Source organism: Kogia breviceps, chromosome X (genome assembly GCF_026419965.1).
Source record: "Kogia breviceps isolate mKogBre1 chromosome X, mKogBre1 haplotype 1, whole genome shotgun sequence".
Classification (NCBI taxonomy): Eukaryota; Metazoa; Chordata; class Mammalia; order Artiodactyla; family Physeteridae; genus Kogia; species Kogia breviceps.
This window is the reverse complement of record NC_081330.1, coordinates 71,986,716-72,006,398: the sequence shown is the minus strand read 5'-3', so window position 1 is coordinate 72,006,398 and position 19,683 is coordinate 71,986,716. Positions and strand designations below refer to the sequence as shown.

Genomic DNA, 19,683 nt, shown 5'->3' with positions numbered 1-19,683 from the left:
TGCTCAGCCTCCCCTGTTATCAACGTCCCCCACTAAGGTGGTACATTTGTTACAATCAGTGAACCTACATTGACACATCATTATCACCCAAAGTCCATAATTTACATTAGGGTTCACTCTGGGTATTGTACATTATATGGGTTTTGACAGATGTTTAGTGACATGTATCTACCATTATAGTGTCATACAGTTATTTTTTTAAAGAGTCCTTAAAGACACATACTGAACAATTTATGGATGAAATGAAATGCTGGAATTTGCTTCAGAATAATTTGGGAAGTGTCAAAGTTGGTGTAAATGAAACAGGATTGACCATGTATTGAAAATCATTGACACTGAGTAATGGGTACATGGGAGTTCATTTTATTAGTGTCTGTTTTTGTATGTGTTTGAAATTTTCCACCTCCAAAAGTAGAGCAAGAGTCCAAGTTAAAACTGAAGCATGATTCTTTGGATCTAGGATAATGGGACACTACCGCTGGTGACAGAATGTAAATTTCTGGAACTGAAGTCTACAAAGGTAATGGCATTCTCTTTTCATTTTTAGGGCCTGAAAGTCAGTATACCAAGACTGCTCAGGAGATTGTGAACGTCTGTTACCAGACACTGACTGAGGTAAGTGGTAAAGAGGAGGTCCCCTTAGGATCTAGCTTTCTGGAATCCCTTTATTCCTTAGAGTGATGAGGAGGCCTTCTCTGCCTATCCTGTTTTAAAATGTAATATCCCACCCCAAACCTCAACCCACATCCCTTATTTCCTTCCCTGCTTTATTTTCTTACCTAGCACTAAATGTTTTTAATAAACTATGTAATTATTTACTTTAATTGCCATATGTGTCCTGCCACTAGAATAGAAGCTCCTCGAAGACAGGGATTTTCATTTGCTCTTTTTACAACTTTTGTATCCCCAGTGTCTAAAACAAATATTGAATGAATTCACTAATTTTCTTTATTTCTCAGTATGATGAGCATTTGACTCAACTTGAGAAGGATATTTGCACAGCTAAAGAAGCAGCTTTGGAGGAAGCAGAATTAGAAAGCTTGGACCCAATGACCCCAGGGCCTTATACACCTCAGGTGAGTCTGAGGACTAGAAGCCTCCTCTTACAGTTTTCTTTTTGGTTTGGGAACTTGGGAGCATGTTAACAGATGTATTTACTGAGATACCCTTCTTCTCTGTCCTTCCTCTTCATATGCCTTTCGTGTGCTTTCTTGTCTTCTCAAAGGCTAAGGTGAGTGAGGGCCGTGGGTCTTGGTAGCCTTGTTGAATCCAGAAGAGACAGATATGGGATGAATGAATGGGGTGGGGTCTTAGTTGTTTAGGCAGTATTTAGGAATACCAGATTCCTGACTGCCATGGCCAGAGGCATTCTCTTGAGTCTCTGGGGCTCCCTTGCCTCATGCATTGGGGTTCTAGGACATCCCTAGATTATAGACATGGGCCACATTGTTCCTGTGCCTTATAGATGCCTACTTACTTATTCCCTCTGAGATATCTCAGTGTAGCTCAGATGTCACCCATTTTCCTGAATTGACTCGCTCTCCCCGTAAATGAAGACAGGTAATGTTTTATAATGTTCTTAAATTTTCATGTGAAAGACTAGAGAGCAAGATTAATAAGAAATTTTTAGTCTTTCTGATCTGACCCTTGAATATACTAAGAGTCTTTTTCATCTATACTATACTCTTAGAGGGCTGGTATGTTTGAAAAATAAGACTTACCAGAATATAACTGTATTGGAGGCACTATGGTAAAGTGGAAAGTACATGAAGGTTGGTATAAAACAGTCCTGGGTTTGAGTCTTAGCTCTGCTGCTATCTAGCTTTGTGAGCTTGGGAAGTTAACCCCTCTAATCCAGTTTCCATTTCTCTAAAATGTACTTTTCAAGATTGTTGTAAACATTAAACAAGGTCATTTGCCCAGCACATAGTAGACATTAAGGAAATGTTTATTTCCTTATCTGTATGAAAGTCACCTACAGGGTTCTCAGAGGCCCTTTCAAATTTAACCAAATATTCTAATGCGTATTTCTCCCAGTTCCCACTGGAAAATGTTTTTCCATTCTGCTCAGGTTTCACTCTGAACTAATAATGCAACCTGTGTGATCTCTGTTGGATAGTTGCTGTCTATATCTCATTCATGCACTCTCCCTATCTATCTTTTACTCTCTCTTTCACCCCAAAACCTAGGCCACTGAGGGGCCAAGTATAAAGAGCCCTAAGATACTTCTTCCAGGCCCAGAACAAGGAAAGGCTCTTGGAGTGTGTGGGCAGATTGGGTCAGGGGGTCTCGGGTGAGTGATGTTGCCCAGGAAGGTCCTATTTGCTTATAGGCCCACAGCTCCCACAAGACCCTTTGTGGTAAGTTAAAGCCTGGGTTTTAGCCATCATTCCCCAAGAGAGTCTTAACTACTGAGTGGCGTGTGGTTTGCTCTGCTCTATGACAGCCTAAGGCTAGCCCTTCGGTGAGTCAGAGCCTTAGACCCAGAAGCCATCTTCCTTTCTTCCCTTGCCCTCCCACACTATCTCAAATGGCAGAGGAAAACATGGCAACTGTTCTTCCTCCAGAGCAGTAACTGTTGTTTTGGGCAGTTAAGAGGATCTCCTATGAGGAGTATGGTGTAGGTATTGCCTCTTCATTATTCCAGTTCACTCTCTCATCATTGCCTTCACTCATATATACATGTTTTAAATTAGTAAGCCCAGTGCATTACTTCTAAACCTGAGGAAGATGCACATGAGTGATTATCCTTACTCATTACTACTCTCAAACCCAAATGCTATTAAAGTGTGTTTGTGTAAGTTTAACCTGTCATAATACAATTTTGTTGTGTAGAAACATGACAGTAATCGTACTTTACTTCCAGCTCTAAATGGTGGTCATCAATAATGTATTTTCACTCAACTATTTCTGCCCAGCTTGTATTGCACGTTACATTCAGCTTAACACTTTCTCTAAAATTGCTTGCTTTACATTTTCCCACATAGCATTTAATTCCCTGATTTTCTCTTTTGTTCCACAACTAGTTTATTTGCAGTGTAATGCTTTGAATTCTGTTTTGCCTCTCTTTCTTCAAAACCCTGTTCCCAGTCAGCCTTGTTTGTTTGCTTTAAAAACAACAAAACCAACAACAAAGTAACACATGTGGTTTTTTTTGTTGATAAAAGTAACATGTTCATTGAGACACATTGGAAAATATACAGAATAAATAAGTTACCTAAAATCAAGTCCACCAGTCAGAAAGAACCAACCACTGTGAACATTTTGGTGTGTTTCAAATCTGTAATGCATGTATGTGTGCCTTTATAGACGCTTTTTTTTTTTTTTTTTTTTTTTTTTTTTTTTTTTGCGGTATGCGGACCTCTCACTGTTGTGGCCTCTCCCATTGCGGAGCACAGGCTCTGGATGCGCAGGCTCAGCAGCCATGGCTCATGGGCCCAGCCGCTCCACAGCATATGGGATCTTCCCGGACCAGGGCATGAACCCGTGTCCCCTGCATCAGCAGGCGGACTCTCAACCACTGCGCCACCAGGGAAGCCCTAGACACATTTTTAAAGTGAAATTGGTCATTAGGATTTTGTGTCTTGTTTTTGCTTCACATTATATCATGAGCATTTTATTTCATTAAATAGTCTTTGAAAACATTTTTTAATAGCCACATAATATTTCTACCCTCAGCCAGCTTTTTAGAGAACGCTTTCCTACTTTTCTAGCCTGTTCTTTTTTAGTCCCTCCTGCCCTCCTTTCACTGAATGGTCCATTTGTTAAATCCCTGTTCTCTTCAGGAGAGGGAAGAAGGAGGGAAGCTATAATTTGTTGACTACCAAGCATTGGGTAAGGAGCATATACACATCTCTTAATTCTCCCAAACGACCTTGTGAGGTAGACGTTATCATCCGTGTTTCACAGTTGAGGAAATAAAGGCTTAGAGAAATTAAGTAATTTGTTAAAGTTACTCAGCTAGCAAATGGTAGAGCCAGGACTCAAACCCAGGGCCATTTACTCCAAAGTCCATGTTTTTTCACCATGCCATTTTGCCTTGTAGCATCCTCTGGTGAGCTCATAAGCTCTTACCCCATTTCATGCTCTGGTTGGAACTGAAATTTCTTTATCGCATTTTCTATTAGATGTCTCTAAACCAAACAATCCAAATGGCACTGGTATGAAGCCCTGGGCCTAAAAACAATAAGACAAGGCTTAGAAGAAATTAGGTTATTGACCATAAAGGCTGTTAGGACATAGAATTGTCCCATAGCTTTGATGCTTTTCTGCTTCAGGCTTCTGATCATATACATCAGATGCCTCTCTGCTAGAATGAGTAACATTTGTGAGATTCCCAAAAACCTGTCCATAAAACTATGTCAAAACTATGTTTTCTCTTTAAATGGATTGTTCTGCATGACCTTTTTCTGCAGTGAATGCTCTAAAGGGGAGTTCTCTGTATTTCTTGCTCCCTTTACTAAATAGAAGCTAAGTTGTATGATTTGTGCCACAGCCTCCTGATTTGTATGATACCAACACATCCCTCAGTATGTCTCGAGATGCCTCTGTATTTCAAGATGAGAGCAATATGTCTGTCCTGGATATTCCCACTGCCACTCCAGAAAAGCAGGTGACACAGGTAGGATGTTATTTTTCTCTTTGTGAGATTGGTAGTATGCTTGGGGGTAGGGGATGGGGGAGTAATGGTGGTGATGTGTGGACATGTGTCAAGGATGATGATTGGACCCCTTGGCCCTGGGAATGAAGGCCTGGAAATGTGATTTCAAGGTGGGACAGTGGCAGGTCTCATGACTGGCATTGTCTTCTGTCTGTCACCATGGGCAGAGTCAGACACAGCAGAACTTAAGGGAAGGTACAAGTGTGAAAAGTGTGTGAGGCATCACAGCAGCCTGACAGGTGACTAGAAAGACCAACTGCATTCAGAGACAGAGTTCAAAATAATTGCCCTGCTACTTCACTGTATATGAGTTATCTAAATTAAAGTTATTTTTTAAATTAAGTTTTTTAAATTGGCCTTTTCTAGAGGTATCAACAGATACTCCTGATCTGAAGCCAGAAATCTTATCAGCTGATCTCAGTCAGGGTTCCACTGGAGAGTGCAAAATCCAGGAGGGTTTTTCTGTCCGAAAGAGTCCAACACAAGCTAGGGAAAGCTTGGTTTAGAAAGGAGTCTCCTTGTGATGATACGGCAATAGTAGACCAAGGCCTTCCTGTTCTTTGGGTTTTTGTTTTTTTTTAACCCTACCTGTGATTTCCAAAGAATGAATGGGGGAAAATGCACATGCCTTGAGCTGTGTAAACAGCCCCCACTAGCTGTGGGGTTGGCTGGGATATCAGGGAGGAGTATCGGTCCTGAGTGAGAGCCCTTGGTTAACTCCTCCTACTGGCACGTCCCTCAATGATGTGCTATTTGTGTTCCTTACTCAGATGCGCCAGGGCCGAGGTAGGCTGGGCGAGGAAGACTCTGATGTAGATATTGAAGGGTATGATGATGAGGAGGAGGATGGGAAACCTAAGACTCCAGCCCCAGTGAGTATGCTTACAGAAAGCTTATGGTTACATTATACCCTTATATGGTAGGAGCCCCATTAGTACAGGACAGGCCAAATCCCCAGGCGCTCTCAGAAGGTCTCCATAGTGAGGCCCAATCTGACTTTAAGAACCAGCTAAACAAATCTATCCACCAAAATCATGTAACTTCTTGTAAGGCAGCAAGTGGGGGTGCGGCTGGTGGTAGCTTCTGGTCTTTTACTTGGTCGATTAATGGGACTTTGATCCTCAACTCTTCTCATTTAGGAAGGTGAAGATGCAGATGGTGATCTTGCAGATGAAGAGGAGGGAACTGTGCAACAACCTCAAGCCAGTGTCCTGTATGAGGATTTGCTTATGTCTGAAGGAGAAGATGATGAGGAAGATGCCGGGAGTGATGAAGAAGGAGATAACCCTTTCTCTGGTATGCAGCTCACCATGGCACCCTCAGGACTTGGGAGGAAGCTCTGGGCCACATATGCTGTTATCATAAACTGCTCTTTTATTGAAGTCCCATTAATAGACCTCAGGGTACTGAGCACTTACTCAGGCTGATCAAAATCATTAGTCTTAGAAGAGGTGAAAAAATACAACACAGGAGTTACAAAAGATGACAGTCAAAAAGGCAATGCCAAAGCAGCAGTTTTGATTTGAATACTTGATAAAAACGAGATAGAAGTGTTATATGTGGCAATAGGAAAGGAAAATGAAGAAAAAAGATCCTGCTTTGGGATTTTTTTGTGGATTAATGACAATGGCAGGGGATGAGTATAGGAGATGTTGGTGGGGAAAAGAACAGATAGATAGCACTGAAATGGAAAAAGGAAATGATTTTTTAATTCTCTTTCCAAACTACAGATCTTGTCAATGTTGACCCTAGGCAATCCTCTGAGGTGAGGAGTCCAAGCAAGATGCGTCTGTAGATGCATGGGATTAACTAGTTCTGGAAGACTAAGCCAAAGATGTTAATTCTTTGTCAAACTTATCTAAGGATCTGTCTCTTTTCACAGCTATCCAGCTGAGTGAAAGTGGAAGTGACTCCGATGTGGGATCTGGTGGGATAAGACCCAAACAGCCCCGCATGCTTCAGGAGAACACAAGGATGGGCATGGAAAATGAAGAAAGCATGATGTCCTATGAGGGAGACGGTGGGGAGGCTTCTCATGGTTTGGAGGATAGCAACATCAGGTAATCAGTAGCAACACGCTACAGGGCTGTGGCATCAGTGCCCAGCTATGATGTCAGAGGGCCCAGCATCAGATTACTTTCATCCATCAAACATTTCCTGAGCACCTACTAGGGCCAGGCACTGTGCTAGGCCCTTGGGGATACACAGAGGAGCAAGACATCCTGCCCTTGAGGAGCAAGACATATCCTGCCCTTGAGGAGCTCACAGTCTAGTGGAAGAGACTGATACAACATAATTATTACAAATACAGTGTGATAAGAGCTACATAGCATAGGTTAAGTACAAAGTGCCAAGTCACCACTGAGGAGGGAGTATCTCTCTCTGCTTGGAGTAATCAGGGAAAGTGTCCCAGATGAGGGAACATTTGAACTGGGCCTTACAGGATGAATAGGAGTCTACTAAGTAGATAAGTGGCAGCAGGTGAGGAGATCCTTAGAGATGGAACAGTATGTTCAAAGGCACAGAAATATAGCAAAGTAAATTCCAGACAGAAGGGAGATTGCTGGGCGTTGTGACTCTAGAAGTAGCAAGGGATTATACTGTAGAGGACCTTAACTGGTATGCTAAGACATTTGGATTGTGGTTAATGGGAATCATCACTTTAAGGAAAAGAAAGTAACATCGAATTTGTGTGTTAAATAACTCTAGAGCAGTGATAAGGAATTCAGCTAGAATCTGTTAGGAGTGGAAGAAAGGGAAGGGACATATTCAAGAGCTGTTCAGAGGGTAGATCAATTGGATTTAGGAGGTAAGGGGATTAGATATATAATGAATGGGAATGTCACTGAGAGAAGAAAGAGGAAAAACAGGTATTAGATGGAGTGGGAAAGGAGGCAAAAAATGAATTTGTCTGTGGACATGTTGGATTTAAGGTACGTATGATACATCTAACCCACAGGTATCCAGCAAGCAGTTAAGAGTCTGTTCATCCAGCAAATGTTTACAAGTACAAAAGCAAGGATGTTGTCCTTGCTTCAAGGAGTTCAGTCTAGTGGGAAATCTAAAACAGGCAAACAGATGATGATCACAGTGTAACAAGAAAAGTGCTGTGATAGGCAACGACAGGATTTTTCTGGGACTTGGGTAGGAGTGGAGTAGGGGAGCTGGTTAGAGAAACTGAGCTGAATCAGAATGGAATCAGCTAAATGAAAAAGAAAGTGAAGGACATTCCAGAGACTAAGAACAAGCACGTATGATGACACAGAGACATGAAACACTTCTAGAGAATGCAAGTAGCTCAGTGTGGCTGGAGGTTTTGATCATGATCCGTGTAATAGAGACAGTTTAAAGAAGTAGGTAAGGACCAAATCATGAAGGGCCTGACAATTTGGGGCAGACATTGAATGAGCATAGTATGATCAGATCTGTATTTTGGAAAGGTTGCTCTGTGCCCCAAAAGAAAGATGGGCAAAAGCCATGAATTAACAGTTTACAAAAGAAATGCAAATGGCCAATAACTATATGAAAAATTAGCTTCCCTAAGAATCAAAGAAATTCAATAAAACAATGAAATGTAATTTTTTTACCTATAAGATGGGCAAAGATTAAAATGAATGATAATGCCCAATGTTGGAAAAGGCATGAGGAAAAAGACATTCTGAAATGACTGGTTGGTAATGTAAATCGAAAGGGGTAGGTGAGAGAGATACAGCAATTTATCATTATAAATCAGAAACTTAAAAAGCGTGCATCCCCTTTGGCCCCCATATTCCATATCTAGGAAGTTATTCCATGGGAACAATAAAATACCTTCATCAAGATGTTTGTACAAGGATGTTTATCACAGCATTGTTTCTAATAGTGGGAAAATTGAAGACAGCTTAAATGTTCTAGTGAGAGACTGTGAAATAAATCCTGTTACAGCCATACAGTGGAATACCATGCAGCTATTAAAATGATGCTATAGATGTATGTTTATTGACATGGAAAGATGTTCATTATAAACATTAGTGAAAAAGCAGATTCCTGAAGAGTATATAGAGTATTCCAATTTTGTAAATAAAAAGAAAATGTTTAAGCATCAAAGTGAAGTGCATAGAAAAAAATTTGGAAGGTCATATACCAAAAGATTATCTCTGGGTGGTAGAGTTATTGGTGTTTTTTTTTCTGGTGTATATTCTAATTTTTTAACCAGTGAACGTGCATTACTTGTGGTTTTTTTAAAGTAAAATTAAGAATAAACAAACAAACAAAAATAAACAGCACTCTGGCAGAAATGTGAAGAATTAATTGGGGGAGAGCAAGACTGGAGGCATGAAGACTGATTTCAGTGGCGCAGGCGGCCAGTGGTCACAAAGGACTAAGCCAAGGCAGGCAGAATAGGGCTGGAAAGGAGGGGATAGAGACAAGATATATTGAAAAGGTAGAATCTTCAGGACAATTGACTAATTGTATATGTAGATGAGTGAAGCTGTAAGTGGCAGATGAAACTATGAGGCTCTCAGAGCATTTATGGTCATGTAAGCTGGCAGTGTGTTGTTCAGGTGTAGGGGAGTTTCTTTCATTCAGATTCTTGCGTATATGAAGCTGGCAAGTTGATGTTTTTGAATAGGATCATTTTTCTCTCAGGGACCTGTAGAACAGTCCAGAACCGTCATTTTAGTGTCCAGGGGAGGTGAGATGGGCTGATCCCTTGGTGGCACCAAAAACGGGACTGGTCAGCTAGAGGATGGTGTCCGAGCTTGAGAGATGACATGTTTCTCTTCTCAGTTATGGGAGCTATGAGGAGCCTGATCCCAAGTCGAACACCCAAGACACAAGCTTCAGCAGCATCGGTGGGTATGAGGTATCAGAGGAGGAAGAAGATGAGGAGGAGGAAGAGCAGCGCTCTGGGCCGAGCGTACTAAGCCAGGTCCACCTGTCAGAGGACGAGGAGGACAGTGAGGATTTCCACTCCATTGCTGGGGACAGTGACTTGGACTCTGATGAATGAGGCTTCCTTTGGGCCTCCTTGGTCAGCCTTCCCTGTTCTCCAGCCTAGGTGGTTCACCTTTCCCCCATTTGTTTATATTTGTACAGTGTCTGATCTTGAAATCACCAGATTAACTAGTACCGTAGCCTTTAAAAATTAGTAAGTAAGTAAATGATAAAAAATCACCTCTCCTGATCTTCCTGGGGCAGTGCCACCCTTTGATTTAAAACCAAGCAACCCCCTTCCCCCTACCACTAACAGAGAGCAATCTTCTTCCCCAGTGCCCCCTTTAACTCCATTTATTGCTCTTAGTATCATTCTTTCCTGGGGAAAGAAGAGAAATCATGGAAGAACTAATAACTTTATGTCCTCTTGATGTATTAGAAAATTTCCAAGCATGGTATCATCTCAGTTTTCTAATTTGCAGGCTGGAACAGGGGACAGCCCCTCTGCTGGGACAGAGAATTTGATTCTGGTGGACTCTATGCCACACTAAAAGCATAAACCTCTTGGACAAACTGAACTGCCCATTATTTTATTATTTATTTGATTATACAATGCCTTGTTCCTAAATGGATTGGAGGCAAATAACTATAAATCTTTGAAACAGCCTATATGTCAGAAATGGTATGTTGCCATGTAAATGTGTTCTGTCCCTACCCCCCAGGGGAAATGGTAGGGAAATGGTAAGTTCCTTAGGGCAAAGACTGTCTTCTGTTTCTTTTCATGCTGAGGATAAGGTTCTGTGCAGAGTAGGTACTCAGTAAATGTTCCTAGAATCATAAAATCCTCAACAGATTCGTTACTGAGCATCTGCTCCATGGTAAGCATTCCATCAAAACCTTGGGATGCAAAATTAAATAAGACGCATTCCTTTCACTGAACAATATCACCATCAAGTTGGGGGAGGGGGAGTGGAATTCAAGACATGTTAATAAATCATTACAGTACTTTGAGATAAGTGCAATTAAGAAGCTAGCTATAAAGTATAGGGGAAAATAGAAGAGTGATCATGTCTGAAAAAGTCAGGGAAGTCTTCTTAGAGGTAATTTTTAAGCTGATTGTTGAAGAATTAGTAGGAGCTTGCCAGATGGAAAAATCCAGGCAGAGTGTAACATGAAGTGAAAAGGCCGAACTCCAGAAATGGCAGAGTGTGTTCCTAGTTTGTTTGTTTGTTTGTTTGTTTGTTTGTACCTGCCTTGTTCCAGAAAGGATTTAAGGTGGTTTATGTTCCAGTCCCTCAAATGCTGGAACGGCTAGAGATGAGACTGAAAGATGGATAGGAAGCATATCGTCAAGAGCTTTGAATTTGATACTAATGCATATGAATTCTATATTATGAGAAATGAGGCACTCTAGTGGAGTGATATAATCAGATTTGTGTTTTAGAAATTTTCTGTATATTAAATGAAAAAAAATTGAACAATCATGTAACAAGTGTGATACCGTTTTTGTAAATGACAAAACCCATGTGTGTGTATTTATATGTGTTTATATATGTGTATATGTGCAAAGGAAAAAGTCTGAAAGGATATACACAAAACTGTTCACAGTGATAACCTCTGGGGAGTGGGATTAGAGGGGAGGGGGCTATATGCTTGTGTGTATAATGGGTGGGGTATTGTGCTTTTATTTCTGTATTTGAATTTTTTACAATAATGTATTATTTTTGTAATAAAAAAATCAAAAAAATTCCAGCACTAGTGCGGAGAGTGGTTTGGAGGGTGGCAAATCTAGTTCAAGTATGGGGTAGTGGAGCCTGAACTAGGGCTGTGGCATTAAGATGGGGAGGAGGGGGATGAATTTGAGAGCTGTTTAGGGGATAGAATCAATAGGACTTGATGACCAATTGGCATTTGGGAATGGAGGAGGAAGAATGAAAGGTAGCTTCCAGAATTTTGGTTTAGCTTGATTGGGTGGGTACATGGTATTCATTCATTCATTCAGCATTTATCGAGCCACCTATTTTTATCAAGTAGTCTGCTAGATGCTGATACAGACATTAAGATACAGTTTATGATGGCAGGGCACTTAAGGTCTAGAATGAGTGGTAGACATATAAATATAAATAAGTTTAATAAGAAATGATCATTGCAATAAATATTTACAAAGTTTCATGTTGATAAGGAGTTGACCAACTGTGCTTATGAAATAAGGATAAGCCTTCATAGAGGGGAACCCTTCAGATAGATCATGAAGAGTAGGGAGGAGTTTGCCGGGGGGTGGGGGGCAGTGCGGGGGAGGTATTCTAGGCAAAGGGAACAGAATGCTTAGGGGCATGAAAGTACATGGTCTGTTCATGGAACAACAAGTAGTTCTGGATGGATGGAATATAGGAAACATGTAGTGTAGTGATTACAAGGCTCAGGATCAAATGCTCATCTTAGAGAGATCACTGGCACGGTGTGAAAAATGGATGGGCTGGGGAGGGGTGTTGCCAGATGAGAGATGATGGAGACTTAAACTGGCTGAGGCATTGGCAGTAGGGGTGAGATGAGAGGCACCTCTTGGTGACTGATTGGATAATGCAAAGTAAAAAAAAAAGTGGAATCTAGGTTTCTGACTTAGGTGATTGGGTAAATGGTGATGGCCATTCATTGAACAGATTGAGGGTGGAAGGTAGGAGAAATAGCTAAGTTCGGTTGGGAGCATGTGTTTAAACTATGATAGGTAGAAAGCTTAGGATTTGTGCAAACTTGGGAGTAGGTGAGATCACACAGGAAGACTGTGACTGTGACTCTGTGTAGTCAGAAGAGTATGGAGGGCAGAATGCTGGTATAGACCAATTTTTAGGGGTGGTCAGAAATAGAAGGAAAACTTGAAGAATGATATTTCTTAAACCAAGGAAGGAGTTTTAAAGGAAAAAAAGGAAAAGACTTAGCATATATACCACAGAGAAGTAAAGTAAAATAAAGCCTGAGAGCCTTTGGGTTTGGCAACTAGGAGGTCCCTGGTGACCTTAGCTAGCAAGAGAGTGAGATTAGAAGCCAGCCAGCAGGAGGGTGAGGGACAGATGGAAGATGAGGAAGTGACAAGAGAGATCATAGACTACTCTTTCTAGAAGCTAGGCTATGAGGAATAAAAGAGGGGGAGAGTCTTAAGATGGAAAAAAAATAGGGACTTCCCTGGCTGTCCAGTGGTTAAGACTGCGATTCCACTGCAGGGGCCACAGGTTTGATTCCTGGTCAGAGAATTAAGGCCCTGCAGCCAAAAATTTTAAAAAAAGACGGAAGATAAATAAGTACGCTTACATAGGCTTAAGGTAGAAAGCAATAGAGAAGGAGGGGTTGGAAAAAAGCAAGAGAAGATAATTGTTGGAAAGACCTCGGTGAAAACAGGAAGGAATGTTAGCATAGATAGCATTTCCTCCTATAGGGGAAGAGATTCCCCCACCCCCAGACAAAGGAAGGACGGATTTGGAGTTACAGATCAGCATATAGATGAGGGAGATAGAAAGTTGGAGGAGTTCACACTTCATAGCTTCAGTTTCCTCTGTGGAATAGGTAAAATCATCCTTGTGAGAAAAGTGAAAATGGATGGGAGCGCGAATAAAAGTGTTGAACTGCTGAGAGAGAGAATGAAAAACGGGAAACCTGCTAAATGTCCATTAGTAGCAGAGAGGTTGAATTACGGTACGTCCAATAAAAAAATATGCAACTGTTGAAAAAGAATGAGGAAAATCTTTATGTGCTAATATGGAAAGATATTCTTGAAGAAATAAGTCTTAAAATAGTAGGTGGCATTTAATTTCATTTGTTTAGGAGACAAAGGGAGGTAAATCCATATTTGCATATTCACAGAGAAGATTTGGCATGTCCCTTCAAACGGTTAACACCTCTAGGAGTGAGGTAGGGTTGGGGAGGGGTGCATTCTTTTCACTGTAAACCCTTCTATTAATGTTGAGGTGTTTCTTGGTATTTTTTTAATGGTCATGAGGGAAATGGGAGCTGGAGCTGACATGGGATCCATAAAAGGATTGTTATAGGTGTTCAATGCACAAATGAGGTTAAAGGCTGTTTATCTAAAATGGTACCGATTTACTTTATTGTGTGATTTTTCTTCAAAGGTCCTCAGCAACACAGCTGTCATGGTGTAGAAGCAGAAAAGGTAAAGCAGTTTGCATGTGACTATAAATAGTTAGGGATGGTTAAAGCATGGTGCATATGGAAGGGGCTGGCAAAAGCTGAAACTAGAATTAGCCAGGGTCCAGATCATGGAGAGCTCTATATGCTTTGCTAAAGAATCTGGACATAATCCTAAAGGCAGTAGGAATCTATTGAAGGATTTGGATTACTTTAGCTGCAATTTGGGCTATGGACTATAGAACAGGACTGGAGATGGTTGTGGCAGTCTTTTAAGCAAGATATGAGTCAGTTGTGAAGCAAGAACAGTGGGCAAAGATTTGAGAGAATTGAGGAAGTAGGATCTACAAGTGATTGATTAAATGTGGGGGATATTTAGTCAAATGTTGATTGAGCCTAGTGGGTGCCAGGCATTATTCTTCGTGCTCTGAATACAGCAGTGAATAAAACATTCCCCCTTCCCTCAAAGAGTTTAGGATCTAGTGGGGGAGGAAGACAAACAAGTGAATGAGAGTGAGAGGTACTCCGAAGACAAAACAAAGTGATGTGAGAGGGTATGGGGTGAGGCTTCTAACTTAATGGTCAAGGAAGACATTGCTGAGTAGCTCTCATTGGTATATAAATATTCATGTATTACTGTGATAAAACATTTTTTTTAATTTGAAAAAGTAAGCAATGAAGGAACCACAAAAGGTAGTTTAAAAGACTGGCCATAGAAGTATGAGAAAACCAGGATAGTTTTTAGGGAAGCCAAAGGAGAATTTCAGAGGATGGAATGGTCAGCAATGTCCAGTATTTGCAGAAAGGTCAGTCACATAAGGACTGATATATGTCATTTGGACTTGGCAGTTGGTGAGCCTAATGAAAATAGTTTCTTTGGAATGGTGGATGCAGAAACCAGATGGCAAGTGGGTTTAAGAATTGAACTGAATGTGAAGTAGAAACAGAGCTTGATTTGATTAAATAATAGCTATCATTCACTGTGCCAGCTTCTCTGTGCAGAGAGCTCTTCTTACCTGACCTCATTTAATCCTGAACCATCTATGAGATCAGTATTATTCCCATTTTACAAATGAGGAAACTTCCTCAGGAGCACCAAGGGTAAAAGAGATTAGCCTTGGCCTAGAGAATGGCCATCTTTAAATTAAGACCAAGAAGATGGGTATTGGATATAGAGAGGCAGTAGGAAGGAAACCATGACTCTGGGCATTGTGGACCATGGTAAGGAGTTTTGTCTATATTTTAAAAGTAGTGGGAAAGTTTTCAGTGGGAGTGGGGTGGAGCCTGAGAAGGTAACCTCAGGATTGTGTTTCCAAAACACCAGTTCCATATCAGTGTAAAAATAGACAAATTTTTTCCTATTGGTAGTTTAATCTTCTTTGGCAATTCCAGGGTCTTAGGTATTACAGTGTTTGCCTAAATATAATAATCTAATTTGTTTCCCTCTGACTTTGAAGATAAACCACTGGTGTACTTGTACTGATTCCCAGGCCCCAGTTCAACCTTCTTGAGTCAGAATGTCTGGGGAAGACTGGTGGTTTGTATATTTTACAGAGGACCCAAGTGATTTTCTTTTTTTTTGGCCATGCCACACAACTTGTGGGATATTAGTTCCCCGAACAGGGAGGGATTGAACCCGTGCCCTTGGCAGTGAAAGTGCAGAATCCTAACCATTGGACTGCCAGGGAATTCCCTAAGTGATTCTCATCTGAGAAGTTTGCGAAACTCTGATTCAGCAACATTCCCAAATTAATGCTATCCTCTGTATCAGCTGTTGTTGCCAAAATCTTAGCTCTCTGTGCACCAGTGCCAAAAAGAAATATGGAGACAGAGTGATGGAGGAGAAAAAAAGAGTGGCTTTATTTCTTTGCCAGGCAAAGGGGAACACAGTAGGCTAGTGCCTCAAGAACTGTGCCCCCCCCTTCACTGGAGAATAGGGAGAAGTTGTATAGTCTGGGGTAGTTGTCAGAGGCATGTGATAAGGATCAAGGCAGTAACACTCTTGCATTCTTCTTTCTTCTGCAGAGTTTCAAAAGGGTGGGGTTGCTGACAAGATTAGGGTGTGTGCAGGGTCCCCTAATCTCCTGAGCTTCTCTGGTCACTTTCATCTTGCCTCAGGTGGTTTTATGGCTGCTCCTCCCTTGATTAGCAACTGTTCAGGTCTGCCCTTTGGAACTTGGGGAAGGTCATGGAGGCTGGAGTCTTGCTTACAAGAAATGGGGGACAAAAAGGCCTCCCTGCCCAGGAGCCCCAGAGGGCCCTGGTCGGCATCGGTCCCTCCCTTTTCTTTGATATTCCTCAATCTTGAGGAGGACAGATGTTGGAAAAGAAAAGCGAACAATCGTTTTGGATAGAGATGTTAATCGTAAACTGGGCAGAGGAACTCAGCTTTAGGGGGACTCGGTTTTCATCCCCACTTCAGCTGTATCTTTCCCCAAATCTTTTAGGGAATGGGGCCACAACAGCTTTAACTACTTCTTGTTGAGCTGGGGCGTATTCCTGCCTAAATTTGTGGGAATAGATAACGAATTAGAAATATTTGAGTTCCAAGTCCTGGAGTCTTATGTGATTAAGATCTCAATCCCTTGTTTTGCCATTTTGGTGTAGCAGACCCAGTTAGAAGTAAGAGGAGTGACAACTAGAACTTTAGTAGAGCAGGTTTCATTTCTTTGGGAATTCAGGGGAGTAAGTCTGAAGCCCAGTCTGGAACCGGCACTTCAGAGAGACTTATTGTAGCCAGTTGTTTCCAAACCATTCCCTGTATGGGGAAAACCTATCAAGGCAATCCTGAAGACCCAGAAATAGGAAGCTGGCCACATGTCTAGCAGTTAGAATTATCGAAAGAAGCAGCATATGAATCTATAGGTAGAAGGTATGAGAAAGGATAAGAAGACAGAACTTTCATTCCACTTGTCGGAACAAATACTTAAAAGTTTCCCAAAGCGTGAGATGTCTGCTTCTCAGGAGTCTGCGCTGGCAGTAGGCAGGCTTGGCTGGTCAATAGCTGGTAATCTTCTTACTCTGGTATGATGTACCCAAGGTTTTACCCTATCTAATTTTAGAGAGGCGTGAGTAGTAAGAAGAACGTCCTAAGATAAGATCCCTTTCATTTTTTTCTTCAGGCTGCTGCTGCTGCTCAGGTCATTGCTCTTTTTCATACTTCAGCAGCACCCCCGTCTCCCGCTTTGAAGGGATGTAAGAGAGCTTCCAGGTGAGGGGGAGATGAGCCAGGTCGAGGATCTCTGGCAAGCTGTCTACTTCTGATGTCGTCGTCTTCTCGCCCTGGTGTGAGTGTAGTTTCTCCTTTGTTTGAGCATTGTTTTGAGGTGACTTTGAGGTCAGCCATCCTCTCTATAGGCCACTCCAGTGCAGGGGGCCCTTTGTGAGTGGAAATTAATCGAAGAGTCAATTCCCTTCAGTTTCAGAGAGTCAATTCCCTTCAGTTTCGCTGTGCATAAGCTAGTTAAGAGTACCTGAAAAAGGTCCTTCTGTCCAGGTTGGAGATAGTCTTTTAAATCATGTCTTTTCCAGTATGCATAATCCCCTGGTTGCAGTTCATGGGGCATCTGACCTTCATCCAAAGAAATTACTGAGATAAGCTTCAGAAACAAACTTAGAGTATCCTTTAACAATTCAATTAAACTTTACATTAATGTAACATAACAGCAAAGAACTATGTGGGAGATGAGTCTTAGCAATTACAGATCTCCATTAACAAAACTGGGATTTAACATTCATTAAAAAATCTTTTTCTCTCTAAAATTACTGTCTTTTCTACTAAATGTAACCAAATTAAGACTAAATGGTTTGCAAAATAAGTGTGGTCTCAATAAACTTGGTTTGATGATTTATATAACTGTAATTGATCCTATAGACTTTTTTACTTGCTGAAACTTATAAGGAATCTCAGACTGGACTTTCAAAGGACCTCTCAGGGCTAGGAAAGTCACACCAAGGGTTTATCACAGATTCCCCACGCCCCCGTGCCCCCGTGCCCCTGTACCCCGTGCCCCTGTGCGCCACCCCGTACGAGGGCCTCTCACTGTTGTGGCCTCTCCCATTGTGGAGCACAGGCTCCGGAGGAGCAGGCTCAGCGGCCATGGCTCACGGGCCTAGCGGCTCCGCTCCACAGCATGTGGGATCTTCCTGAACCGGGGCACGAACCCATGTCCCCTACATCGGCAGGCGGACTCTCAACCACTGCACCACCAGGGAAGCCCTATCACAGATTTTTGCCAAACAGATGTAGGTGAATTTCCTCCCTTTTCGAGGTCTCCAAAATACCTTGGGATTTCTGTAACCGCTAGTGAGGTAGCCTTCCTAATTTATCTGATAAAGCTGCAGGGAACCTAAGAGTTTCCAGTCTCTGGAGGGAGCAGATAGAGAGATAAGATAAATGTTTCAATTCTGCTTACAAAAAAGTATAATTTACCAAATTTCTGTAAGTTATAATGAGTTTGAGGGGAAGGTTTCCTTATACCTGGAAAACACAGATTTAAACCGGTAATTTTTTCAGATAGAAACCATAAAAATAACCATATTCACCAGTTCACTCCGTCCTATATAACTAATCCTTTTTTGGTTAACAACTTTCTGAGGCCATCAGGTTTTCCATTAGAATTCTTCAATTTCTTACCCAGCTCAGCATTATGGTCTGAAAGTCAGAAACTTGTATATATCCAAAAGTCCTTTCTATAAATCTTCTTGAAGGGGAAACATTTTTTGCAAAAGCATTAGATTGAAACCGTAAGTGTCTATAATGACAAAAGACTTAAGAAGGCACGTTTATTAAGGAACGTCCATACTGTTCTCCATAGTGGCTGTATCAATTTACATTCCCACCAGCAGTGCAAGAGTGTTCCCTTTTCTCAACACCCTCTCCAGCATTTATTGTTTCTAGATGTTTTAATGATGGCCATTCTGACTGGTGTGAGATGATATCTCATTGTAGTTTTGATTTGGGCATATACCCTGAGAAAACCGTAATTCAAAAAGAGTCATGGGGCTTCCCTGGTGGCGCAGTGGTTGAGAGTCCGCCTGCCAATGCAGGGAACACCGGTTCGTGCCCCAGTCCAGGAGGATCCCACATGCCGCGGAGCGGCTGGGCCCGTGAGCCATGGCCACTGAGCCTGCGCGTCCGGAGCCTGTGCTCCACAATGGGAGAGGCCACAACACTGAGAGGCCTGCGTACCACAAAAAAAAAAAAAGAAAAAAGAGAGTCATGTACCAAAATGTTCATTGCAGCTCTATTTACAGTAGCCAGAAGATGGAAGCAACCTAAGTGTCCATCATCGGATGAATGGATAAAGAAGATGTGGCACATATATACAATGGAATATTACTCAGCCATAAAAAGGAACGAAATTGAATTATTTGTAGTGAGGTGGGGGGACCTAGAGTCTGTCATATAGGGTGAAGTAAGTCAGAAGGAGAAAAACAAATACCATATGCTAACACATATATATGGAACCTAAGAAAAAAATAGGTCATGAAGAACCTAGGGGTAAGATGGGAATAAAGACAGACCTACTAGAGAATGGACTTGAGGATATGGGGAGGGGGAAGGGTAAGCTGTGACAAAGTGAGAGAGTGGCATGGACATATGTACACTACCAAACGTAAAATAGATAGCTGGTGGGAAGCAGCTGCATAGCACAGGGAGATCAGCTCGGTGCTTTGTGACCACCTAGAGGGGTGGGATAGGGAGGGAGGGAGACGCAAGAGGGAAGAGATATGGGGACATATGTATATGTATAACTGATTCACTTTGTTACAAAGCAGAAACTAACACACCATTGTAAAGCAATTATACTCCAATAAAGATGTTCTTAAAAAGGCACGTTTAAAATAAAATCTGATTACAATGCCATTGACAAAGTAACTTGGTTACTATTGTGACATACAACACTTTAAGATAATAACTAGAATTATGACTGATAACATTTTATTACCAGGACATATCAGATCTT

The 19,683-nt window shown here is 41.6% G+C and overlaps 1 protein-coding gene across 14 annotated transcripts in view; it reads left to right on the top strand.

Annotated features, from left to right (window-relative positions):
* Positions 1-17,570, top strand: part of TAF1 (TATA-box binding protein associated factor 1) — an 84,616-nt gene extending 67,046 nt beyond the window's left edge. For 3 of the 14 annotated variants that reach the window (XR_010838747.1, XM_067024069.1, XM_059050357.2), the window contains 8 exons: positions 548-615; positions 960-1,076; positions 4,496-4,621; positions 5,431-5,532; positions 5,800-5,956; positions 6,543-6,720; positions 13,699-13,739; positions 16,837-17,570. Coding sequence is in view for 12 of the 14 variants with exons in the window: in XM_067024069.1 (XP_066880170.1) it covers positions 548-615; positions 960-1,076; positions 4,496-4,621; positions 5,431-5,532; positions 5,800-5,956; positions 6,543-6,720; positions 13,699-13,739; positions 16,837-16,913 (866 nt within the window). In the remaining 2 variants the exon portion in view is untranslated. Of the gene's footprint in view, positions 1-547; positions 616-959; positions 1,077-4,495; positions 4,622-5,430; positions 5,533-5,799; positions 5,957-6,542; positions 6,721-9,430; positions 11,306-13,135; positions 13,193-13,698; positions 13,740-16,836 lie in introns of those variants that run through there. The other 11 variants (XR_010838746.1, XM_067024070.1, XM_067024072.1 and 8 more) reach the window with 5 other exon arrangements.
* The last annotated feature ends 2,113 nt before the right edge of the window (positions 17,571-19,683 follow it).